This window comes from Aythya marila (assembly GCF_965140915.1).
Source record: "Aythya marila genome assembly, chromosome: 9".
Taxonomy (NCBI): Eukaryota; Metazoa; Chordata; class Aves; order Anseriformes; family Anatidae; genus Aythya; species Aythya marila.
In genome coordinates, this window is record NC_139050.1 from 12,405,161 (window position 1) to 12,431,552 (window position 26,392).

At 40.2% G+C, this 26,392-nt stretch overlaps 1 protein-coding gene across 2 annotated transcripts; it reads left to right on the plus strand.

The window, feature by feature from the left end:
* The first annotated feature begins 212 nt into the window (after positions 1-212).
* Positions 213-23,674, plus strand: FAM168B (family with sequence similarity 168 member B). Of its 2 annotated transcripts, none has more exons than XM_082767133.1 (7): positions 213-351; positions 6,450-6,530; positions 8,980-9,063; positions 14,067-14,209; positions 15,244-15,421; positions 16,707-16,836; positions 18,424-23,674. In XM_082767133.1, the coding sequence occupies exons 2-6, from the start codon at positions 6,461-6,463 to the stop codon at positions 16,817-16,819; spliced, it is 588 nt and encodes a 195-aa protein (XP_082623259.1). In that variant the 5' UTR covers positions 213-351; positions 6,450-6,460; the 3' UTR covers positions 16,820-16,836; positions 18,424-23,674. The 2 variants fall into 2 exon arrangements, with proteins under 2 accessions (XP_082623259.1, XP_082623260.1); XM_082767134.1 differs by having other exon boundaries at positions 271-412.
* The last annotated feature ends 2,718 nt before the right edge of the window (positions 23,675-26,392 follow it).

Below are 26,392 nucleotides of genomic sequence, written 5' to 3' on the forward strand. Positions count from 1 at the left end.
AATGGCGGCGGGGCAGGAGGAGGAGGAGGAGGTCACGTGCCGGGGGCAGCACCCTCACGAGGGGCGGGGGGGACCCTTCCGCGCACGTGACGGCCGCTTCCGCCCCCGGGGCTCGCTGCGTGCCCTCCCCCGCGCGGAAGTGACGTCGCGGCAGGCTCGGTGCGCAGTTGCTCGGTGCGGCCGGGCGCGGAGGAGCCGGAGCCGCCCGGCGGCCGCTGCACCCCCACAGCTCCCCCCTCCCCCCACCCCCATTTCCTCCCCTCCCGGCCCCGCCCCGCCCCGCCCGCAGCCGCGCCCCGCCCCGCAGCCCGCCCGCGCCGGCCGGGGCCCAGCTCGCAGCGCCGCAGCCCGGTGAGTGCCAGCGCCGGGACCGCCACCCGCCCCGCGGCCTACCCCGGCGCCGCCATCGCAGGTGCGGGGAGGGCCCCGCGTCCCGTCAGCTCGGGGAGGGGGGAGGGGGAAGGGGCACGGGGAGCCTGCCCGTAACAACCGCACGGGCCTGCAGCGAGCGGCGCGGCTCTGGGCCTGAGCAGGGCTGGGTGAGGCCGGCCCGGGGCGCTCCGTTATCCCCTGCGTGCCGCCGCCTCTGCCGGGGCTTTCTGGCTGCGCTGACGCGATTTCGGTACGGGAGGTTGGAATTGGCAGCGCCGTGCTCGTGTGGTGCGCGGCTCCCGGCGCGGAGTTTTTGTGGCAGTAATTCCCGGGTCAGAAAAGTAGGAGGAGTGAAGGGGCCTTTTGAGATTCCGTCGTTCTGTGGAACTTGTGACAGCTTCGTCTCCTTTCCAAAAGGAACATGGAATAAACCGGCACTAAACAAAATTGCGTTGTAGGTTGATAACTTGCCAAGAATCAGCGCTTGCAGATTTAACCAAAACGTCACGAATGTGGTTCTTTGTGTGTTGCGTTTCCACTCTTTCAGTTTGAGGTTTATTTACTTCTCATCATCGATGAACTTACCCTAATCTTGGCAATACACAGACTGCTAAGTTCTCACCCTCACGGAATTGACAGTTTAGCTGCATTATTCTGCATCTTCCAAACAAAAATATTTGAATACATGGTTGCAAAGTTGTGCTGGAAATACAAGGATTGGAGCTGGCAACTGTCACACTCTTGTACAATAACAATAACAGAAATTGCAGCCTTCAAGAAGTGCTAGGCCATTTGTTTGTTTTTTCCTCTGTCAGCGTGGTGGTGTTGTTTTTTCTCCAAGTAAAAAGCTTTTGGTAATGTTGGGATTTTTTTTGAAAACTAGAACAATGCCACTAATGTACAAATGAGGTTGGTTCGCCTGCAGAATCTTGAGTTTTACGTCTAGTTTTTTGGTTTTTTTTTGGTTTTATTAAGAAATGATTTTTGGAGCTAACTATGTTGTGTCGTGAATATGTATTCATATGGCATCTGCTCTTGCTGATACTGGGCACGACTAGTGCTGTTGTTAGTGTACAGTTATTCCAATTCTGTTATTCAGTATTTAAAAGTGAGAATTAAATATAAAAAAAATCCTAAACCACTTGTAGAATAGAATTAGAGATGAGAATGCTATTGATCAGAAAGGATTGAAGTCTTAATTTATTCCTTTTTAGTCTTGAAAAAAGTGTAGTTACAGAGGGATGGTTGCAGGTATGTCATTCTTACTCCTCTATGGAAAGAAGATCTCGTAGGTGGAGCAGGGGAGGAATGCGTGCAAACAATCTTCCCAGCTTTGTCTTTTCCTTCACCTGTGAACTTGTGCAAAGGTGTCAACCGTAGGACCGCAGCCTGGAAGAGAAAAACCTTAGTATGTACTGCCACTGTCTTGTCCTGCTCGCTCACTGTCACTGAACTGGTGCTTAGTTAGCCCTTTGCAGATGTCTGAGCTTTCTCAGATTGGTAGGAAGAGAACACAGCAGACATCCCGCTCTGCTTGACCTGCTGCAGCCTCACCTCAAGCACCTTGTGCAGTTTCAGGTGCCACAGGAGAGCATCCAAAGGAAGCCTCCAAAGCAGGGGAAGGGCCCAGAGGGGAAGACGTACGAGGAGCAGCTGAGGGCCCTGGGTTTGTTCAGAGCAGAGCAGGCTGAGGGGAGGCCTCATGGCGGCCTGCAGCTCCCTCACGAGGGGAGTGGAGGGGCAGGCGCTGAGCTCTGCTCTCTGGGGACAGCGACAGGACCCGAGGGAACGGCATGGAGCTGGGACAGGGGAGGGTCAGGCTGGGGGTTAGGGAAAGGGTCTGCACCCAGAGGTGGTCGGGCACTGGGACAGGCTCCCCAGGGTCACAGCACCAAGCCTGCTGGAGTTCAAGAAGCATTTGGAGAAGGTTCTCAGACGTAGGGTTGGGGTTTTGGGTGGCCCTGTGTGCAGCCAGGAGTTGGACTAGGTGGTCCTGGTGGGCCCCTTCCAACTCCGTATTTGGTGATTCTGTGACTTCAGTGGCTGAAGTCTTGACAGACATTAATGCAACTGAGTCAGTTGTCATTGTCAGCTCTTTGAAGAGCAGGACTGTGCTGAACTATTTTCTTTGTTATTTAGCAGCAGCAGAAGTGACATTTTTAGATTAAAACTGGACTTCTAGGAGTTGCGTTTTGCTTCTTTAAGCCTTGACTAGAAATCAGATGGGTAAAATTGAAGATTGCTACGATGGCATTTCACTTTTTGCCTAATAAGGAATTGTATATACATGGAAATTGGGTCCTTTGTACAGTTTCATAGCAAACAGCATTGAAAAAGTATGCAAGGATGGACAGGTGTTAAATACTGAAATGTTTTAATGTGAGTCCAGTTAACTTCTGAGAATGAAAACATGAATGGACGCATAGTACGTTAGGCTAGTTACTTATTTGAGAGATTCTTATTCAACGGTTGTGATGGAATTATGACAAAATGAGCAGAAAATGCCTACCAGTAGATCTTGTTTCAACAGTTTTTCTGCACGACTTTAAAAATAAATAGCAAGAAAATGTCTGTTAGAAAAAAAACTTGCAGTTAGTTTTATAGTAGTTGATTGGTCTGTGTGTTTTTTTTTCCCATGCATTTTTATAAACTAATTTTAAAAAGCAAAAATTCATAGAAACGTACTTGCTGTGAGTGTAGCAGGAAAGCTGATACGCAAAAGCATCTCCAGTTTGGAGCGCTAGAGGCAGTCGGCCTTTGTGCTCAACTTCCTGAAACATAGATTTAAAAGGAGGTTGATCGTCCTGGAATCTGCCCCAAGATGAGATTTAGCAGGCTTGGTCAAACCTGAATTTGTTTGGCAAGAATGGAAGGTGAAGCATTTGCACTTCCCAAGCATGCTTTCCAAGTCTTTAGTCAGAGCATCTTTAATAAACGTGATGGCCTTCACTTTGGCTGAAAGAGTTAGGTGAGTGGGTAATTTATAGAGAGTTGACTCCGTGCAATTTATATACAGACGGTGCACTGCAGACACTTCTTTACATAGGCATTAACATGAGAATGCTTTGGAGGGGATGCCAACAAAAAAGTTGGAAACCACGCTGCTTCGGGTTCACTTTATCCTAGTTTCCCTAGCGTTTGATGTGGACTTGAAGCATTACGGAAGAGTGGACTGCGAGGTTCCGTATTTCCATGTCACAGATGTTCTTCCAAGTGAAATTACGGTACGGTTGGGATGTTCCCAACCTCTGGGTAATACTCTGTAATTATACTTACCCATGTTGGGCCCTTCAGAGAAGACCTGAAAATAATTACTTTTAATTGCAATTGGATCTGAATTTTTGTCTGCATTATAGAAACTTGCGAGTACTTTTTGTACATGGCTGGGTGTCTACTTGTATTTCAGTGCTGAAAAATGATGAGTGAAAGCAATAGTGGTAAAATTCACATACACATGTACAGCTGCATGAGGTGCATGCCCATGGCATGTCTGTGCTGATGGGTGAGGGAGCAGTTGTAAGCTTCAGGTATGAGTTTTTTGTTTGTTTGTTTGTTTTCCCAGTAAAAATTTGCAGGCTCTTAATGCCATGTTTGGTTTGTTTTTTTCATCTTTCTTAGCTGGAATTCCTTTCTCTTAATCATCACTTCCTAGTCTGATGAGTCGCCTGACCATTTCCATTCACTGTCTTCAAATCTGAAGCTCTGAATGGCTTTAAGTTGTCCCCAAGAATGCGTGTCCTTGTGTTCTCTGCAGTCATTGACTGCTGATACATCTAGTAGTTGGTTTGTTTTTTTGTTTCATTATATTACCCAAATATCTACAGAAGGCTTTTGCTGTTTTTTTTTTTTTTTTTTTTTTTTCTCCAGTCCTTTGTATTACTTGCTTTATCTTGTCATTCAGAATGGTGGCAGACTCACAGGATCATCTCTTCTAATTGCTGAGGACTGCAGGGAGATATTTGTAGGGATATGGGTTTGCCAGAGAGTGCTATTTAGTTTTAAGTGGAAGGCATTATCCACTTCCCTTAAGATGTATCCCCCAATTTGGAAATGTTGGGACTGGATTGAAGGTTGAACCTCCCATGTGAGTTCAGAGGCAAAAGTCTGACAAATTCAACACAGAAAGAGGAACAAAGATGCAAACGAGTGGCACGTACAGGGAGAGCAAGGAAACAGACTGGAAAATTTTGAGTAAATGAGAGTCCTTATCTAGAAAGGATGATACGCAAAAGAAAGCGGGCTGGGTGGGAGTGAGGGGAGAGAGCAATCTTGCCACAGTGATATATTATACCAGCACAATATGCCTGTTAGTGAAGCTACAGCAGATTTAATACTTTTGTGTGCTTCAGTGGAAAATAATGCTTTACACTTGAAGACTGCTTTGCTCTAGAGCATTTCCAAAGGGATTTGTGTCAAACTGCATTTTCATGTTGGTCCAGTGATCGAAATGCACTGTCCAGGGGAACTCCCTTGGTATTAAGTGATGTAGACAGCAGGTTGTTTAGTTTTTAACTCATTTTTAATATATTGTATCATTTTGATACAATACTATTATACAGTAATTTGGTGTGAAGCTGGAAAAATGAAAGCAATTCTATTTGAGTTACTTAGTGTTGCTAACGGGCAGTCTGAGAAACAGTTGTAATTCTCTTAACGTGGAGGTTGAGTTTTTTGTGAAACTCGGTAAGAAACGTCCCATAGGCATTTACTTTCCAATTTCCTAATTTTGCACATTTTTTCCTTTGTCTATTACGTACTGCTAAAACTCTTGCCATAGTGCTTTTCATTTTGGAAAGCAAGCTCCTTGTGTTTATGTAGCTACTTAATGTGGGTTTATCAGGGCAGCCACAGTGAGAGACTTAACACAGACTCCTACCATAGCATGGTCTGTAACTAAACAGTTGAAAGCATAATTCTGAAGTTTATTTTGCTTCATAAACTTTATTTACAAAATTGTTAAGCAGCACAATTCATAGCATGCAGCTCTGCAAGTGAGACTGTGCAGCTCATAGTCTGGTGTCAATGTGCGCTCCTGTCTTGACATCAGAGGCTGCTTGGAGTGAAAAGCTGGCACTTACAGGGAGAGAAATTGTAAATCTGTAAATACTTGCAGAAAATCAGAGGATTGAAGATAATTGGGTTAAAATACGTGTTTTGTTGGTAAAATTTTAGAACAGTAGTTGCAAACAGTACTCTTAATAGAGGCACATGATGGGCATCCTTGTGAGCTCTCATGCAGTAATTTATTTTCCTAGAAGTACACAGCCTTACTAGAAAATCTTAAGAAGCATCTTAAGCATCATTTTACTTTCCTTGGCTTTTACGTACAAGGTCTGTGTTAAAACTGTGGGTTTAGTTTTATGCCTGTGATGCTGATGACAGGTGCCTTTTCGGTGTGTGAACACCCAATTCAGCAATGGCTTGATGCACATTTGTTATGTGCTCTGAAGATCTTTGCAAGTAAACAAAGTAAATAAATTTGAGAGAGATAGCTGTCAAGTTATAGAAGGTCTTGTTCCACTTCTCTAATACCTAGGCTGCTGACAGTGGATGAATTTAGTGCTGGTAAAGGATTGGAGTCCTTGGCTTGGAGTGCCAGTAGTAATAGACACCAGTATTTGTATCCCTTGGCTAGATGCCTCAGGAAAGGAAATACGAGGAAACCAACATCGAGAGGTGGTAGCTGGCTCATGGACAATAGATGACTGACAGAGAAGTCCAGGAGAGTTTGAGCTCCTACAGTGTGTTATGGACTTGTGCGCCACAGGGGAGCTTTAAGGGAGATGGAAATACTTTGAAAGCATCCTCTGCAACAGGGAATGTTTAATTCGAGAGATTGTCTAGCTGAGTGAGAGTTCCTGATGCTTTGAAACTTAATTCTGCAATGATTGTCTTACTTGTAGCTACAGTTTTAATGCTGATATAAGCAGCGCAATTGCTGCTTTTTTTTTCTGTTTCTTCCTCCCAATACGCTTTCCTCCATTTCCAAGTACATTTTGGGTGCTGAGATTTCAAACTTCCCCTGTACATAAGTAAATAAGTGTTTTTTTTTTTTTTTTCTTTTTTTCCTTATACAGCTACTGAAATCATGAATCCTGTGTATAGCCCTGGTTCTTCTGGGGTTCCCTATGCAAATGCCAAAGGAATTGGTTATCCAGGTAAGTCACTTTTTTTTTTTTTTTTTTTTTAAATAAACTTGAGTTATATTTTTCTCTGTAATCAAGAAATAGTCACTTATGAGTGGGCTTGGTGCAGTAATCAATTGTTGAGCTGATGCTGTGTAACTATATGTCTTGCAGGATGGTCACCTTCTCTGTAACTTATCTTTAATCAGCTACATGGGCTAGAGTACTTTTATAGTAAGGCAAGCACCACTGGTTTATTGATTAATGTCAGTTACAGTACCCTTATCTGTATATTTGTAATTGATCTTTCGAGGATTTCTTTACCATTATAAAAATTATTACAAATTACAGAAATGCTACTTTTTTTTTTTTTTTTTAATCTATATTCATTTTCTAAATGCAGATTTACATTAACCAGGGTTTCGTTTGTACTTGTAACCATTTATGTGTTGCTTTGAAGTTGTCATTTAGTCTGATCTAAGTAGTATTTCATTTTACGTAGGAAAATCTACTGTTGCAGATTTGTAAATGGCAGTTTAAATAACATTACAACTTATTTCTTATTTGGTGCAGATACTCATAATTGTGTTTTTGTATGTCTATTTGTCAGTCTCTGCATGGTTGTAAACTGTCATAACTAAAAAACACGGAATGTAAGTCAAGTCATTATAAAAGTGCCTTAAGTGCTGTGCTTCAAGCTGTTGGCTCAAAATTCTTACCTACAGAATTCAGTCAGTTTACAGAAAGTTGATTCTTAAATTTAGCTTCGTCAAGTAGTTCTACCCTGTTACACTGATATAGTTTACTGAACTGTCCGGCTCATGCTTAATGGCCATGGGATAAACACAAAACATTCTGTAAAATGGATAGTAATTTGCATTTTAGGGTTATTTTTTTTTAATTGTCACATGGCTACGTCTCCTTTTCTTGCCTCTTCAATTGTAGAAACTACAGATTTTCTATTCAGGATGATTGAATGTACATGGGTTGCATGGTAATAGAAAGTTATGAGCGTATTGCTAGGAGGGATGTATTATTTAAAGGCACTGTGTTTGTAAAGCTCTTGCATATGTAATGGCTATTTATATTGTACTACACCTATCTGAGGTTGTTGGATGAATTTACAGTAGCAAGGAATCAATATCCAAATGTTCTCATGGGGATGAAAGTTCTTTCTAGATGTTAAAACTGCTGCCTGACATAGTTTACATAGTTTTGGCATAGTTAACATAGTTTTGACATAGTTTACATAGTTTTGGCATAGTTGCACTTTATGTAAATTATGTGTTTATTGAGCAGCTCAGAGTGCTCTGATTTGTGGAGCTAAGCCTGTGAAGAAAGGATGGAGAACCAAAAACTTGGACAACAAATGGTGTTGCAGACGTGACGTCAGTTTAGTAAGGTGTAGAACTGTATGAAAACCTTTTACTAGGAGGTTGTAAATTTGAAAACTTCCAAGCTAGGTATACTCTGAAAAGTTGTTATGACTTGGGTGTGTTATTAGGCTTAAAATCCAAGACAAAAATGCTTTTCTTAGGCAGTCAATATGGATAAGAGTAATTGTATGTGACAATTTTTGTGATATGTTTGCAGAGTGTTTTACGGAGTGGAGTTAGGATATGTAGATTTATAGTCCCAAGTTAAGAAGTTATTTTTTTTTGTTTGTTTGTTTTTAGGAGTAATTGATAAAGTCTCTGGGATTTATGGGAAAATAGAAATCATTCAAATCCAAGTAGCATTTTAGACCTATCAGCTTTAAGCCTGAGGGTGATGAGGTGAATAGTCACTGCTTTTTATCTGTAGATGTTGTAAACTTTGTGTTGATATTAAGTATAGACCAGTATATCATGTTAGTTTAGCCATAGTGGTTCTTGAATTCTGGTGTAGAAATGTTTACCTACCATTTATGCCGTTGCCCCAGTGAATCACTTACTGTTACTGTTGAGTGTCATAATACAGGGCTTAAACTGGCACGCTTAATACCTTAGTGTAGTAACAAATCTGTATGGAATATAACACGCGTTTTGAATTGCTTAAGGTTGCTTTGTACTTTTTACTTGTGATCTCTCTAACCTGGAAAGTCAGAGTTGCTCTGACTTTGAGCGATTTCATTACTTCTGTGAAAAAGAGATTTCTGCCAGATGTATCTCTTCATTGGATCATAAAAATTTGAGAGTTTTGGATAGTTGCACAAAACTTTGCTGTCTGACTAACATAAGAGTTTTTTGGACAACATCAAGGTACGCTGAAACAGTGATGTAAGGGAGAATGGCACTTGTGACCCCTTGGCTGCCCCCTTCAGCTAGCATTCAGCTTCAGGTGGCCTGGGAGAAGAGCCTGGTATTCTACTTGAAAAGTGTGACTGAAGGCCATCTGCTTGCTCATCTCAATTAAAGGATGTACAGGAAGAATAAAGTTGTAGGTAGACTTGGCAGTCAGTCAATAATAAAAAAAAATAACTTCAACATGTTCTTTCTTCTAGCTGGCTTCCCAATGGGCTATGCAGCGGCTGCTCCTGCCTATTCCCCTAATATGTATCCTGGAGCGAATCCTACCTTCCAGACAGGTATGTGTAATGGGTATGTTTAAAAAATAACTTGAAGTTTAGAAGTTATTAGAACCAAGAATAAGGAAATGCTGTTGGTGCTAACAATAACACAGTGAGATAAGTTTTACAGTACTTTAAATGTGACTCATAAGAAATCACCTGAGAAATTAAAATGAGTATAATCTTGTTTTAAGACGTGTCATACTGCTTTCACCTTCAGAGAAGGGAAAAGCTGAGTTCTTAGTCATTGTTTCTGTATTTCAGGTTGATGCTTACAAAATACATTGCATTTTCCTTCACTGTTTCCTTCTGGACTCTGTGTGCTTTGCATCCTACTGCTTCTTTCCAGATCCTTGTCTGTTAAATGTTCTGTTTGTTTGTTTTGTTGTTGATTTTCAAAACCAGTTCTTTTTTTTTTTTTTTTTTTTTAATCATATTCTTTCCACATTCAGCTTACTGCATTCTTTCTGATCTTAGAGTTGTGTTGCAGAAACTGATAGCCTGGAAGATCCTGGCTGCTGGTTAAAAACCCTTTTGTCTGTAGTGGATATTGGGGAATGATTTAGGTAACTACACTTGCATGCTTGTTAGTTAAGAGAAAGGGAACGTTATGAGCCTAGGAGAAGGGAGATGGAAGAACGAAAGGACTCATCTAAGTTGTTTTCATGTAGTTCTGTTGTCACTAATAGAAGATGATTTTGATGTGCTAATGTTTGAAACAAAATGGAACTGGGTACTATTTAATCTGTACTTAAACCAGAGGCGCGTATTTGATAGAACGGTATTCTCTATGTCATTATTGCGTACTAAGGAAATCCTTACATTGCTTTGTTAACAAAGATTTGGACCATCTTCAAAAACTTTCACTTGCGTGTGTTATGCTAATTTTTCGGAGATAACGCGTGCACATATCCAGGTTTGTCCCTGAATGCCCTTGCATAACTTATGCAAGGATAGGAAAGGATGCTACTTAACATTGTGAAATTTACGTTGTGGAAGTGTGCTAGCAGTACTGAAATTCAGTGTTTGAAATGTGTGGCATTTCATTAACTACCAGGAGACTCCAGTAAGTCCTGAATCTTAATCTCGCACTCAACTGTACGTTCGAGTCCCGGATACCTTGTGGTGAAGGAAAACATGATTGTTGTACACCACAAAGGAAAACAGAATCTATTTATTTACAATCAGACTCTGTATGACAAGGAGGACTGATGTTAGTCCTTAGAAACTTATCTCTTTGCAGGCTGTAAGTTGCTGTTTTGATTTTTTACAAGGGTGGGGCAGTAATTACTGAGGGCAAGAGAGAGTAAGTAATCTGAAAGGTCTGTCTGCAGAGCCTTCTTATTTTTGTTGGTACAATCTGTGTGTCTGTTCTTATTTTTTTTTTGCGTAGAGGCAAGGCAAGTGCAGAACTGGTTTCGGCTTGTCTTCAATCACAAATTTAAGGGAGGAAAGCAGATAGGTGTTGTAAGCTCAAGTAATTCAAAAAAATCTGCCCTTTGGGTATGGTATTGCCTGTGCGCAAATCTCAGATCTAGAGGAGCTTGATTGCATGTGCACTGGATTGCTTAATTTTTCAGGAGTGGAGTTCAGGGGAGAGCAGTTCGCATTGGGGACATACCTGTTAGCATGGGAATCAAAACCTTGTGTAGGCTTTTATTACCAGTCTGTATCATTTCCATTTTATGGCAGAGATTAACTTAGTGATGTGTTTGTGCCTTCTGTGCTCCGTTGTATACATCATCGTGATTCCTATAGCTATGCTGATGATAAGCTGTGATTTTTGATCGTAAGTGGAGGCAGTTACAGTCTTATTACTGGTTGCAGTTTGCAAATCCTCTTGCAGTTTTTGCTTTTGAATGGAGCTGGCAGCCCATGGCTTGGACAGGCACACTCTGTGCTGGATTAAAAACGTGCTGGGTGGCTAGGCCCAGAAAGTGGTGGTGAATGGAGTGAAATCCAGCTGGTGACTGTCACCTGTGGTGTTCCCCAGGGGTCGGTGTTGGGGCCCAGCCTCTTTAATATTCTTACTGACGACTGGGTGAGGGAAGTGAGTGCACCCTCAGTAAGTTTGCAGATGACACTGCAGCGCTACAGGCTGGGGGCAGAGTGGCTGGGAAGCTGTGCAGAGGGAAGGAATCTGGAAGTGCTGATGGATGCTCGCCTGAACACAAGCCAGCAGTGTGCCCAGGTGGCCAAGAAGGCCAACGGCATCCTGGCTGTGTCAGGAGCAGTGCAGCCAGCGGGGCCGGGGAGGTGATCGTCCCCCTGGGCTCTGCTCTGCTGAGGCTGCACCTCGAGTGCTGGGTTCAGCTCTGGGCCCCTCACTGCCAGAAGGACATCGAGGCCCTGGAGCGTGTCCAGAGCAGGGCTGCGAAGCTGGGGAAGGGCCTGGGACACAAGTGCTGTGAGGAGCAGCTGAGGGAGCTGGGGGGGGTTGGTCCGGAGAAAAGGAGGCTCAGGGGAGACCTCATTGCTCTCTGCAACTGCCTGGAAGGAAGCTGTGGGGAGCTGGGGGTCGGCCTCTGCTCACCGGTAACCAGTGATAGGACCAGAGGGAATGGCCTCGAGTGGTGCCAGGGGAGGTTCAGGTTGAAATGAGGAGACATTTCTGCTCAGAAAGAGCAGTCAGGCACTGGGACGGGTTGCCCAGGGAGGTGGTGGAGTCCCCGTCCCTGGGGGTGTTCAAGGAAAGGCTGGATGTGGTGCTTGGGGACAGGGTTCAGTGGTGACATTGGTGGTAGGGGGGTGGTTGGACCAGAGGATCTTGGAGGGCTCTTCCAACCCTGATAATTCTACGATTCTGTAAGGGGAGGAAGAAATTACAGCTACTTCTTGAATCACTGATTCTGAATCTTCCTGGGGAGGATTGTTGACCTGTTAGAAACAATTATTTCGTAAGACTAGTTTGCACTGACTAGTGTTAGAATAGATCTTGTGCTATGTACCAGAGGAAGATGAAGAAATTTTTCACTTGTATGGAAAAGGAATAAAGATGTGCAAAGAGTTAATGCTATTAGAGTTTTTATTGTTCTTGTTGAATAGAAAATTAGCTTTTATTTCAGAACTAAGAGTAGTTTTAATTCTTAGCTACTCTTTAAACGATAAACTGAAGTTCAAAATGTGGAGAACTAATTGAGGTAGAAAACAGCTTTCAGTTCTTTGTCCTAACAGCTGGGATTTGTTTCTTAATTTTTCTTACGTAACCGCTTGTTTGCAGAATCAAGGCTCTTGTAGTTTCACAACATGCAATAACATTTGAGTGTGCCATGAAAGCGTACTTTTTTTTTTTTTTTTTTTTTTTTACAGGTGTCTGTCTTAAATTTCTGCGTATTTGTATAACCATGTGTTTTACTTTTAAGGTCTCTGGTCCCTGAAAGGGAGAAAAAAATGAAGTGGGAAGGCGGAATACCCTTGTACCACTTTGCAAGAATAGTGAAAGTTAAACTGCCTGTACAGGTGTTTTGGAGGGTTTTTAGATTGAGAGTGGCTTGCCTGTAGATGTAGTTGTAGTTCAGTAGTGATGCTTTGTGTCCAGTATTTTGACTTCTGCAAGAAGAATGAAGGTCACCTGTGATCGTGCTGTCTGCGCAGCCTGTTTTTTTCACGACGCAAATACCAGTGTTGTGTGTATGCTGCGTGGCTTCTGATCTGTTCTCTGTATCAAAGCCAGCACATTCCAGACACAGTTTTTAAAGCTGACCTACTCTCTGTTCTGGTAGTCTCATTTTTTTCTGTAATTAGCAAGTGGTATTTCTTCTTCGTGTTGTCTTAGTACTAGTTAGTACAATTCCAAGTAAACAGAAATCTTTTCTATGCATGTTGCGTTTTCTGGCAGGGTGGGCCTGCATGAGACCTGAGATCTTGTGATCCTGATTCTGATCTTTTCAGCATAGCACGGGCACTTTCTTGGAATAGGCCAGGGCTCTTGTTTACTATCCTAAATGTCATTGCCGCTGGATGCTGCTGCTAGCATATTTGTATTCCTGCTCTGGCTGTTAAATCATGGTGTGATCTTGGGATAGTAATGTGCAGCACATTGTGACAGCTGCGGTCCTTTTCACAGCTATCCTCCATCCTGCGTCAGGCCCTGACACTGTTATCTGGAGACAGTGCCTCTGGTGAGGGCTGAAGGAGTTACAGAAAACCCACCTGTTTTTAGGTAGGGTATGAGCCAGCAGTTACTACTTATCCCTGTGAAAACGGAGCAGTTCTAGTGTACAACACAGACTGGCTCTGGGGCTCTTCTAATAGGAGTGAAAAAATCCTTCTGATGGCATCTGTCATCTCGTAATGTATAAAATTAATTTTAAGTGATTATTAAGGGTATGTCTCTATCTAAAATACACCAGAAGTAGATTTAAAGATACTCAAGTACCTTTGAAGTCTAATTTGCAGCTGCAGTGAATTAGTGTTTATATTGTAATGGTATGGTCTTTCATACTTACCTTAGTCAGTTCAGAAAATATCAGCAAATACGGGTTAAGGTTAGTTGAAGTGGATGTTAAAGATTGTGTGCCAGTTCTGTTTTCAGAGAGAAGAGCCATCTTGGGCTCTTTACAAGATTCTGGTATTTTATATTGTTATTCTGGTGCTGTTTCATGTTCTACGGAAGGTAAATGCATGTTAGCCACCCATTATCATCTGCCAGTACAATTTGGAGTGTGTTGAGAACCTGTCTGAATGCTGTCTGATACGCTGAATCCAAGGGTTTAACAGTGATGCTACTGCTGAAATCCAAATCCACATTTTTATCCAATATCCAGTGACTTGAAAAGCAAGTTGGTGCAAAAATACAGTAGCTCTGCATTCTTAGTTGAAACAGTCGAGTGTTACAAACAGACTGCTACTAGTAGTGTATAGAAGATATAACTTGTGTGTGGGTATTGAGGCTAGGCTACTGAATACTCATGTGAAGGTTAAGGAGTTCAGAAAGTAAGAAAATTGTTACCCTCAACTTCACAAGCAGTGTACTGACACTTGTTTTTCATATTCTTAATGCAGATTTACCTTTGTTTCAGGTTATACACCAGGCACCCCATATAAAGTATCTTGTTCACCTACCAGCGGTGCAGTCCCGCCATATTCTTCGTCACCGAATCCCTATCAGACTGCTGTGTACCCAGTTCGAAGTGCCTATCCACAGCAGAATCCATATGCACAGGTAAATGAACAAAACCTAAAAAAAAAAACAAAAAAACCTGTCTTATGTCTGTTTGGATAGTGTTTTGTTTACGTTGTACTGCCTGGTTGAACTGTAACCTTTACTTTGCATTTATTCCTTCATGATTGGAGAGAATTTTCAGTTGACAACAGTGAGGATTTTTAATGCAGTAATTTAGTGTTCCGTCTTAAGTGATGGTTACACCACCTTTATGTTCCTTCTTATGTGACAGTTGCTCTGTGCTCTGTGATGAAATGTTAAGTCCTTGAAGAGAGACTGGATTGAGTAGTTTTAAAAATGAGTGCTGGAAGTTGTAACTACCGCATCATGACTTCATTTTGTCAAAAATTGTCATAAGTTTACATTAATCTTTTTTTTTAGGAAGACTCTTGTTATGATTCAAGGAGTTAACAAATCTATTTAAAAACTACTGAAAATTGTTGGGACTATTTCAGCAGGCAAAGTGTTGAACTACTAGAAATGGTAGAATAAAGACACTTCAACAAAATGCTATTAGGAGAAAAGTAGGTGCTTTTTTCTGTAAAGGAAATTTGGCTTGGCACATGCACAGTAGTTGGAAGGGATTAATGAGCATCTAACAGGGTTTATCCAGTCTGCTTAGTGTATTTGGATTTGTTAAAAACCTTTGGTTCTTTAATTGAAAAAAGTTGAATAAAAAGTTGTGAAAGAATGAGAAGTTCTGTTACGGATTAATTTATGAAAAGATGTGAAACAAAGAGAATGAATGAAGAATGAGACCTTACTGCAGAAGGTATGGTCAGGATTGAAGAGCTTTGGTGGTCTCTGCTATTAAATGTTACAGTAATGCCTTAAAACAAGGGACTAAATGTTACCAAGTTTGCAAGTGTAGCAGAATTGAAATAACTGAAATGAGTATTCTAGCTTCTACTCTGTAAACCTATTGCATTTTTTTTAATAAAGCTTTTGTGTTTTGATACTTTCATGAAAGAAGGTAACACTTATTTTCCTCACCAGATACACAATAATTGCTCGATTTATTTTTTTCTCAACAGCAAGGCACTTACTACACACAGCCTTTATATGCAGCACCACCCCACGTAATTCACCACACCACAGTTGTGCAGCCTAATGGCATGCCAGCAACTATGTATCCTGCTCCTATTCCGCCACCAAGAGGAAATGGTGTGACTATGGGGATGGTGGCTGGGACTACTATGGCAATGTCAGCAGGTATGTGGACTTAAAACCCTGGTGTTTTCTTGATGAAGCTCTCCTTCAGTTGAGGCAGAACGTTGCTGCATTACAAAAATGTGATGCCAGGGACATGCTACACAGAACCACCAAATTGCTATGATTAGAAGGGACTTCTGTAGGTCATCCGGGCCAGTGTCTTCAAACTGGGTCCTGCTTGATCAGGTTGCTTACTTGTCCAGTGATATTTTGACCACCTCTTAAGGATGGAGATATTACTATTATTTCTGATACTAGTATTATGGTAAAAGGGTTGTTCTTTACATATGTATGTAATTTCATATCTTCTTACATCTTTTGCTTGTCTTGATGTGTAGAGTCTGATTTCTTCTTCTTTTTACCTAGTAGAAGACAGCAACCTCTAAAGGCTGAGCAAAACTATGTTCTCAGCCTACCCTTACTTTGCTGATCTTCTTTGTATGTTGAAATATAACATTGTGTTTGCACTGCATACAGGTCCTCTGTCATAGGCAATGGTTAGGGATGTCTGCTGCCTAATGGCACATTCTTCTAGCTCTAGCGCTTTGGAGAAGATGTTTTTTAACCAACATCTAGACTCTTATGTGCTTGTTCACTGAGGGGGTGTTGTTACTCAGTGCTTTTCAACTCACTAAGTGTCCACATTCACTCAAATGACATGAAGTTCAGTCATTTAAAAAATGGGCACCATGAGTTTGTTTTCAGATTCTGGCCTTATCAAACTTATTTAATTTGAGGAATCTCAAATCAAGGGAAGCAGTGTGTCACAAACTGAATTAACTTCAGAGTTTGTTTCAGTTTTGCGTGTGGGCAGGCTTATGCCAGGTGTTTGTTACTCTTTGTACAAGCACTACAGAGTAAGGCTGTTAAGATCCTGGCATCTCAGACTGTTTCTGAACTCCCTTAGTCTGTAAAAACCTGTTTCTGTAGTAATGTAAACGACGACTAATTTATTCTGATTTTTCAGTCAAGTTATCTCTACTATCAAGTATTCTTTTGGCATGTAAAGCCTGCTGTGGGAAAAAGTTTTCCAGTGAACAATATGCTTATGTTGCAGGGTTTCTGCTAGAGCTGTTTTGGACTAATGAGTATCTTTACATTGGATTAAATATCAAAATAATTGTTGTGCTTAAGTATTTGAAGGAAGATTAGGGCTGGAGTGCAAAATGATGCTGATAATTTTAAATCAGAAGATGAGCAAGCTATATTTTTTAATTAACTCTGCTTGTATTTTTTTTCCTATACTTTGTGCTTACTAAAAAAAAAAATGTTCTCTTCATCCTAGGTACTTTGTTGACAACTCATTCCCCAACTCCAGTAGCCCCTCATCCAGTTACTATGCCCACATACCGGGCTCCAGGCACACCAACCTATAGTTATGTGCCCCCACAGTGGTGATCATCCTGGCAGTCAGTGTAAGTTACTGATTTTGACTGAAAGCAATTAATCCTTATTATTTTTATTTATTAATAAATACCAGCACTGCAGTTCTTTTGGGGAGATTTTTCAGAAGGTAAGCAATCTGGGGTACTTCTACACTATTTTAATAGAGTTAGAATGCACAAATTTTTGCTTATGTAGTACTGTTTTCTGCAAAAGAGAGAAAGCTAGTGGGACTTCTTCAGTGGTCTGTATCTTAGGAAACTACTTAGATTTTCATGCTGCATGATTGTGGAATACAAAACGATGAGCCTCAAGTTTGCCTTACTGAATGCATTTAGGCCCATGTATTTTAATATTTTTGAGTCTTTGGTAATTGCTGAATTCAGCAGTACTGTGATCCCTGAACAGAGCAATATGTGTGACTTGGTCGTTTATTAGGGATTGGCTAAATATGTAAGGCAAGATAAATGTTTTGCCTTGCTGTGAAGGTGAGTCTTTCCCACAGACTGCTGAAAAAAATAGGTAATCTTGAGTTAACTTCATATACTCACCCTGTTTGTGTTACGCTTCAGCTCACGCTTCTTGCAGTCACCACGGAAAGAGTAGTTCTGATACAGACCGTAAGTTAGATCATGGGCTTTGAGCGAAGGAAGCTAATTTTGAAATCTGTAATAAGGTGGGATTTGGGGAATGTAATGTGTGTCAAACTGACAGCAAGCTTAATGTTTTGGGGTTGCTCATATTTGCTCCTGTTTCTTTGAGACAACAGCTTAATTTGAAATCAGGTACTTGTCAGACCAACTTGAACTTTTCACTTGTAATCAGTTTAGTTTATGGTTTGTTTTTTTTTAGTTTTATGGCCGTGCTGCCATCCAGTGGCACCTTGAGAAGTTGGAGAATTGGGTGGGGAGACGTGTAATGATACATAATGAGGGCAAGTGTAGAGTCCTCCATCTGGGCAAGAACAACCCCAGACAGCAGTATAAGTTGGGGACTGCCCTGCTGGAGAGCAGCAAAAGGGAAAGGGACCTGGGGGTACTGGTGAGCAGCTGGATGTGTTCCTGTGTGATGTGATCCAGGTATTCCTCCTCCGGCAGGGGGATTGGAGTAGGTGATCTGTCATGGTCCCTTCTAATTCCTAACGCTGATTCTGTGAAGTGACTGCCCTTTGAGTTAGTAGTGGAATGTCCGTGTTTCACTTTGCTGTGATGCTATATAGAAGTATGCAGATCTGAAATGTTTGACACAAAAGCTCGTTTCATCCAAGAATGTCTTATTACATGAGTATAAAAAGTAAGAGTTTGTCTAAATTAATGACTGCTGGTATTTTAATTGGACATTAAACAACTTCTTAATATTACACCTTCTACTTAGACAAAACTATTAAGGACAATAGAAAGCTGGAATGAAAGATGATGGGAGAAAATAAATGTAATGGCGTCTTAAATTAGAAGCCTATAGATTCTAGTGGATAATGACTGGGGTAGCACTAATGTAATACTTAATTTTGTGTTGTGTATTTATGGTGACTGCAGTGCATGCAATACTGGAATGTTTTACCACACTCAAATTGTATTTCACATAATTGAGCATCTTTCCTGCTTTTTTTCTTAATGTAGGGTTGAAGATGGGAGATATGCAATCAAGAAATTGAGGTTTAAAAGTTGGTGCTGAAGCCCTCATGCCTCCAACCAGGACTTTTCTTCTGAATGCTTTCAACACTTGGCTAAACACTACTAATTCCTGATCACTGAAGATTTTCCAGTGCTGCATATCTTACATCTTGGAACTCCAGCAGTTAGTCTTAAAGCAAATCCTGTTTTGTGGACTGTCTTGCAATTTTTTAGCTAATTATAATGATAAAAAGGGAGTATAAATTTATTCTGATCCATATCTAGTCAAATGCATGTTAAAACACAAAAACAAAGCTTGCTCAATCTACCTGCAGTGACTGATGCAAAAACCATCATATGCAAATCCAAAGGAACCGAGAAGTATTTTACAACTTGTATCACTAATGCACTGTTGTAATGTATGCAGGGTCTTAAAAGGTAGAATCATGAAAGTGAGTTTCTTTGTAGACCACCATAAGATACATTAGATAGTGCTTCAACCTTTTTGGGGTTGATGGAATTGCCAGTTTAAAAGGGGCACTTTTTTTTAGTGATATATTCTTTTCAAATTCAACTACGAAATTGGAGTGACTAGAATAAAAGCTGGAAAAGCTGTAGAAATCCCACACACAATTAGTTTACTTCATACCTTTTCACTTTCATTATATGAATTCAGTGTTATACAAATGTTTTTAAGGATCAGAATGAAATGATAAAGGTAATGCTGTGTGTGCCAGTAAATAGAGCAAACTTCCTTGAGGCAAAACTTGCTATTGGGAATAGTAGGAGGTGACATCACCTGCATAACAAATTGCATGTCCTGGGGAGATACATATCCAGTACTATCTTTCATATGATGCAAGATGTGTTAAAGTGAGACTGCCACACAAGCTGATAGAAAAACACTTTCTTCTAGTTCTCAGTTCAGGAAATATGTGTTGTTTTTCCTAAACAATGTTGTAGTCAGTTAAAAACTTATGTGCAGTTGACCCAGCTTGCTTTCCTGAAATTTAAGAAATGCTAGATCTTTTTACTACAAACAGGAGGAGTTCAGCTGCATGTTGTCCCGAGGAAAGCTTGTGTGCCTGAGTATGTTAAAGGGGAACAAATCATTTTAACACAACTTCCTTGTTAGCTACTTGCAGTATGGACTGTAGATATGCTGTAATAGGGCTACCAGAATATAGAGGTTTCAGATAATTCATTTTTTTCCTGAAAATATTTGTTATTGAAGTAGGAGCCATTCAGTGGTTACAGCATTTTGATGTATTTTCTTAGTGTTTTTTTTTTTTTTTTTTTTTTTTTTTTTACTTCCTAAATTGCACTTGGAAGCATGTAAAATAAGACTGACTGCAGATTAGCAATTTCATTGCAATGAGTCATTTCTGATATTCTTTCTTGCAATTTCAATTTTTTTAAAAAGTACCTCAAAAAATGCTGTTGTGATAAAGGGCTAGCCTTAGAACCCATTTGTATTCCAAAATTCTTATGGGGAAGATTTTAAATTTTTTAATTTGAATGTTGCACATAAAATTAAGGTTTTTCTTAAACCTGCTTATGATTCCGGAAAGATGAGATTTTGTTTTGGAGACATTCTGCCTGCAATAAATTATGCAGTAAATGGTTATAAAATGTTATTCCCTACTAAGCGTTTACACAGAGGTGTATCAGGCTGTATTGTTCCTGTAGGTTAATTTCCATTCAGAAATGATTTTTTATTTTTTTTTATAAGTTCTGTATCTAGTTATTTTTTTTCTGGGGTGTTCTGCTCCTCTACAGACTTGGCGGGTACATCAGGGTAACATCAGTGCTGATTTAATGCTTCCATTCCAGTACTTTGCCCTGGTGGGATGCTTGTGAACCAGATAATCCGTCGGTGGGTAGAGCCTTCAGTAACTTTATTTTTTACAGTAAGCACTCTCCATTATTTTTTAAAACTTTTTTTCCTTTTGTTTTATAAAATTTAGGATTATTTTGCAAGAATGACTGCCAGTGGACAGCCCCCTTATTTCTAATGCCTTTAACATAAATGATGTTGTTGAAATAAGTACTTTAAACCTTACTCATGAGCACTTAGAGCAGCTTAGGGACTTCCATATGTTTTTATATGGAGCAGAAAATTACCCCCAGACAACCCATTTGAATCTGTACTGCTTTGGTCAAGTCTGTTTAACAATTCCATTTGTGTTGTAGGTTTGCAGCTTTGATTAGTCAGGTGTGCCAGAGAGTACAGTGAACATTAACACAGGCCATTTGTTCAGTTTAGCTAGTAGAGTGTGACATTTTTGTTGTCTTAGCATGATTTTAACAAAGTTGAGGTGTGAACCAGTGCTATATTGGGGAGAAGCTATAAAGAACAAGCTCAAAGCTTTGCTGTCTCCTGTCTCATCACCCTATAAATTAAAGCTTTGAAAATCCTAGGAGAGAACTTTTCATGAATGCTGCATTAGATAAATAGCTAAGGAATTAATATAACATCCTGTATATTTGCTCTAACTTCAGATTCCTAAATGTCATCTTGGAAGTGGTCTCTGTATAATACTCCATAACATTTGGGCAGTCTCACTTACTTGAGCACTTTTTTTTCTAAGTTGCATTACGGGATTCATCCACAAGGGGGAAACTTTGCCTTTTTTTTAAAAAAGGTACCACACCTTCCAGTTTTGATCAGTTACAGTCTGCTGGGAGGGTGGAGCATGTCTCCAGTAGTTTGATATGGGAATTAACCAAAAGCACAGTGCGGGGGGCTGGGCGGGGGGAATGGGAGGGGAATATGTGTATATATAACTATCTTAATGGTATTTTGTTGCAAATAGTAGAAAGCATGGATATAAAACTGCGGCGGGGGAAATTGTACAACGTTAAATAGGCGTTTACACAGTGAGGGTCTTACGAAACATTCTCTCCTGCTTTTTATATAACATTCCCTATTTAGAATTCCTTTATTAATAAATACGCAGTATGTGTTTGCACTAGAGCTCCTTGGAAAATGAAAAGAGCTAGTGCAGTAGAGACATTTCAGATCAAGCTTCTCTTTAAAAAACAACAAAAAAAAAACACTTTTATGGCAGCTTTATATGAATAAAAAAAGTACTACTTTAAACCTGGAACTGAAGATAACTTGCAGCAATAACAGAGAGAAGTCCAAGATAGTATTTTTTTTTGTTTTTTTTTTATTCAAATTTCAGGTGTTGAATTTAGATAAAGTATTTTTTAAAGACTGAGGTATTCCCTATGTCAGTAATAACTGATGAAAATGTCTTTTAAATGTAGCAGCAGCAAAATAAAAATGGCTAGTAATTGGCACCTACAACTTGTAGCCCTAGTCAGTGGTGTGGTGGTTATTAACCGAACGATAAGGAGAACAGAGAGCTTACTACTAGATCTTGCCTATGCTTGTTGTAACCATCTCCTGTTTGAAGTTTCTAGGAGACGTACAGGAATGCTGTTGATGAAAGCTTCTTTTTGAGTGTACTATGCAAGTAAAATGCTTAGATGCAGTGATAGATGGAAAAAAAAACAAAACACCTTTATTGTAGTTGAAGTCCTTCCTCATATCACTTCATCCACTGGAGGAAAAAAAAAAAAAACAAAAAAAACAAACAAACAAACAAAAAGAAACTGTAAGTACCACAATGTCTTAGTGTTGTCTGAGGATATTTCATGGTACAGAGTTGTATACTAGGGTACTCAATGTTGACTACTCTTCATGGAGTGTTCAGGCTTCACTTCTACTTGGGTAGTAGCTTCTTAAGGTATCTGAGCAAGAAATGGTCAGAGTTAGCTTGGAATCACTCCCCAGTGCTTAAGCACAGTATTATACACCATTCATTTGGGTTTAGAACATATTTTTGCTTGAATAGGTAAGCACAGCAATCCGATACCACCACTTAACTCTAGGCTTAGAGTCATACCAGAGAATAGTGAATACCATGTATGTGAAACTCCCGTGTTTGGAACATGAAAAATAGTAATGCTTCAGCTGGAACTCGGGGGAAAGAGGACAGATGGATGCTGTAGTTGTGAAATTGTAATTTGCAGTTGCCCAGGATGTGGTTTGTGCTGTAGTTGGTAGGAAATAGGCATGATCCATGTCCAGTCTTCTCCAGCAGGTGTCACTGGCTGACCTTAGCAGTTGCAGAGGATCAAAAGCAATCGATTAATCCTCATGTTGAAATGTTTGTGAACACTTGTTCAAAAGACATAAAGATTTAAGCTCATTAAGGTTGTTTCTCCTATAAAGTGTTAGCTTTCTAATACTATATCAACTCTAAGCTTCTTGCAGAAACCCTAAGATTTGATGAGGTAAATGCTAATTAAAAGGAACAACTGCAGCAAAGTTAGAATTGTTTTGTGTATCAAGTCTCACAAAGGATAAAGATCTTTCAGAAGTAGTGAGGACTCTTTCAGCAGTCTGTGTGCACCTCTGTTTAGGGGGCATGTTGAGAGAAAGTAAGGTGTGTTTTGCAGAGGGAAGAGAAGGAAGAGGAACAGCGTTTATCTGGGGAAGAGGAAACCTTTTCTTTTGTATGTTGAATACAACACTTAAACATCTAATTCCAGAGGTCATAAGGGTCCATTTGTGATTTAAAAAATAAAATCTAAACAATTTATGGGCTCTGAAGTTTCAACATCAAGAAAGTAAACATGACTTTTCGAAACTGTTGTGACTTTTGGGCACTTAGCAGGCAAACTGGGAAAGCTTTTTTAGCTGGCTGCTGTACAGACTTGTTATAAGTAGAATGGATTTGTTAGTGTTGTGTTCTTTTGTTTTGTTTTTGGTTTTGTTTTTTTAAATTGTAATGCTATTATTGGCTGCCCTCATGTCTAAGACTTGGAAAAGTGAGTGCATGCAATGGAAGTACAAGAGGCCCCAGTAATAGTTCTCCATGTTTGTTATGAAATAGACACAGGTTTCCTTTTTATGACTTTTTTTAAAACTGTCTTACGAACAGTTGTATTGGTACTTTTTTTTTTTTTTTTTTTTTTTTTTTTTAAGTTTAGGTCAATGTTGTCTTCCAACATAAGTTTTAAGGCATCACTCACTCCTGCATTGAACTATTGCATCAACACAAAGAGTGGAGAATCCATTCTGAGCCAGTTCAATTGTGGAAATTCATACTTTTTTTTTTTTATTTTTATGCAATTCAATGAGTAGATGAGCTCAGATTTAAATTCTTAAAAGCACGTTTATTGTAACAAGAATTGTTATGTATTAATACTTCAGTTTTCAATAAAGATTGACTTGTGTTGCTTATTGTGGGGTCTTGATTTTTGTTTTTTTACTGCCTTTGACATGATCCATTTAGAAAAGATTCTGTTGTTGGTTAGCAGTATGTTATGTTGAAGCTCTCTTTAAACTAATGAAATCTGGTGATGGATCAAAGTAGAGTAAAATATGGAAGTAAGGTGTTTTCTCAGATTTCGTGATGACTAACAAAACAGAGTAGTGAGAAGAAAATGGAACAGATGTAAAATTTCACAATGTTTAACATTTGCTTCATACTCAGTCACTTCTGTCTCAGAGATGACAAATCTTGAGCAGCAAGTTGTTCTAAGTCAGTATTTCGATTTCGAGTAGCCCCAGAAGCAAAAGAATAAGTAGGTGTAAGGTGTGGGTAATCATCATTTCTTTAGAGGATGGGTTAATTGAAACAACGCTAATGTTAAAGTAGAAGTGTCAAAGTAGAAGAGGGGGGGAGATGGAAGCTATAATGTTTGAACTAACTAGCTATTTTTATTTATTATAGGTCTCCAAAAATAACATACCTAGTAACATTGCTGTGAAAAGCAACGCATGTGGAAGAGGAAGGAATCATGTTAATAACTGCATCAAACTGCTGCGAAAGTGTTCAGATTTTTTTGAGATTATTTCTACAGGTGATTTTTGCTGTTCAGTCAAGTAGTTCAGCGTCTAAAATTGTGGCTGAGCATAAATTTGAGTTTCAGTTTTACCTCAAGTTACTTGCAGGTCAGTTATCCTGGGATCACTTTTTTGCAAATAGATGGATTTTCAGGTCATTGGAGCTGCTGCTGGCATCGGGGAGGATATAAACAGGGGAATAATCTTCAGTAGTGGTGATCATTCCTGGGTTAGAAAGGCCCTGGGATAGCTGTTCTTATGGTGGTCAGTGGTGGAGAACTACTTCATACTGTATCTAATGCTCATAAGAACATGATACCGAACTTTGCAGTTGGGGTGGGTTGGACGGGAAGGTGTTCTCCGTGGCCTTTTTGTTGTGGTTCAAATGTGTCTGTGGGACTGCCAAAATGGTAGGTCAGTCCTGGTTGTCTTTTTTCCCCCTACCAGTTTCCTTTCATGATGACTTTCTGATGCGTATTGCTCTTCTCCTTACTTGCTTGTTATATATTCACTATGAAGATACATTACTGACAAGGACTGGCCTTGTTGCAGAGGCAATTTTAAACATATGATAACAGAAAAAGCAACTGCTCAGATCATCAGAAATAAAGCTAGGAGTTCTGAACTTCAAGTTTTCCTGTAACTTTTCTGTCCTTATAATTAATCCTTATAACTAAGGACAGAAGGAAATTTGGCTTTTTATATGACGTGCTATTACATTTTAAATTCCATGACTCACTGGAGCCGCATACTGGTCAGTGCTTGTGTACAGGACAGCGGTTTTGCATTACATACATACGATGTCTGTCTTGTGCAGGAAGAGTTAGTTGCTCTGTGGAATTTATTTTAAAACCCAGTTAGGCTGTTAACTATCCGTCCTAGAATAGAATAGAAGGGGTTCCATGTGGTGACAAGGGGGGGAAGAAATGTACGACAATAAGAGGGCTTTGGTAGCTACAGGAAGCAATTTTGTTGGTGTCACGGACGGATCGCATGCCTGCGTTGTGGAGGCTGCTGATCCCCACATGGATGAGTAAGCCACAGACGGAGATGTAGCTGGACTTAAAGATATTCCAAGTGCTAGCCTGACAGGGAAAATACTTGGCACCAAGCAGCCTAATGGTGAGCTTAAATTAATACAGTTAAATCTTCATTTTGGGGGTGAAGCACTATTTTGTAGTGCTTCACAATAGCTTGTTGTTTGTTTTTTGTTTGTTTGTTTGTTTGTTTTGATAAAGGTACTGGACAAATTGGTGCTTCAGAATGAGGGAGGGGAACACATCTTTCCACAGTTCTGCTTTACCAGCCTTATTGTAAGAAATACGATCACATGAAACTATAAGGTCGAGATGAAGTGCTGTATCTTCTTTAAATGCAAGAATGCTAATGTGCCTGAAGTAGGAGCTAAGGTTTTTCTTGATGGTATGATTTCAGTAACAACTGTATTGTTTCAGGTCACTGGAAGCCAAAAAAAAAAAAAACTTACTGGGGCTAGGTAATGGATGTTGAGGCAGGCTGTAGCTTTAAAGAAAAAGGAAGCAGCAGCTGTGGAAAGATGAAACTATAGTTACAGCCACATTTGCTTGGGTAGATATAAAGGCTTTTATCGTATACTCAGTGGTTAATGTGTTATGGGAAGATTATAGAATTAGTCAGGAATAAAGTTGATAGCTCGTTTATTTCCCATCTCACAAATGTATATGTAAACAGTCACACACAAAGGTATACAAGTCTGGGTTACATATCACAGGTATTTCATTTGCACGGGCTGTAAAACAGGGAGCTGCTTTGGTAGCAAAGTTGTGCAAAAGAGAAGCTCACTATGCAGAGAAGAGTGGAGTAGTTGCAGGGAGGAAAATGACAAAGGTACGCAGTAAGAAGAAGCAGCCTACAGCTTCACTGTTACCACCAGCATTGCCAAAGCCATGGGATTTAATAACGTAGTCTGTTAAGGAACGATGGGAGACATGGTGAGAAATGAAACGTGGTGTGAGGTGTTAATCCCAAGGCAGGGCAAGCGGCGATTGCTGCATGGTCCAGAAGGACAGTGCTTTGGCCTCTTACGAGCCTGAAATACGCAGCTGTGACTATGAAAGCAATCCAGGTTGCTGC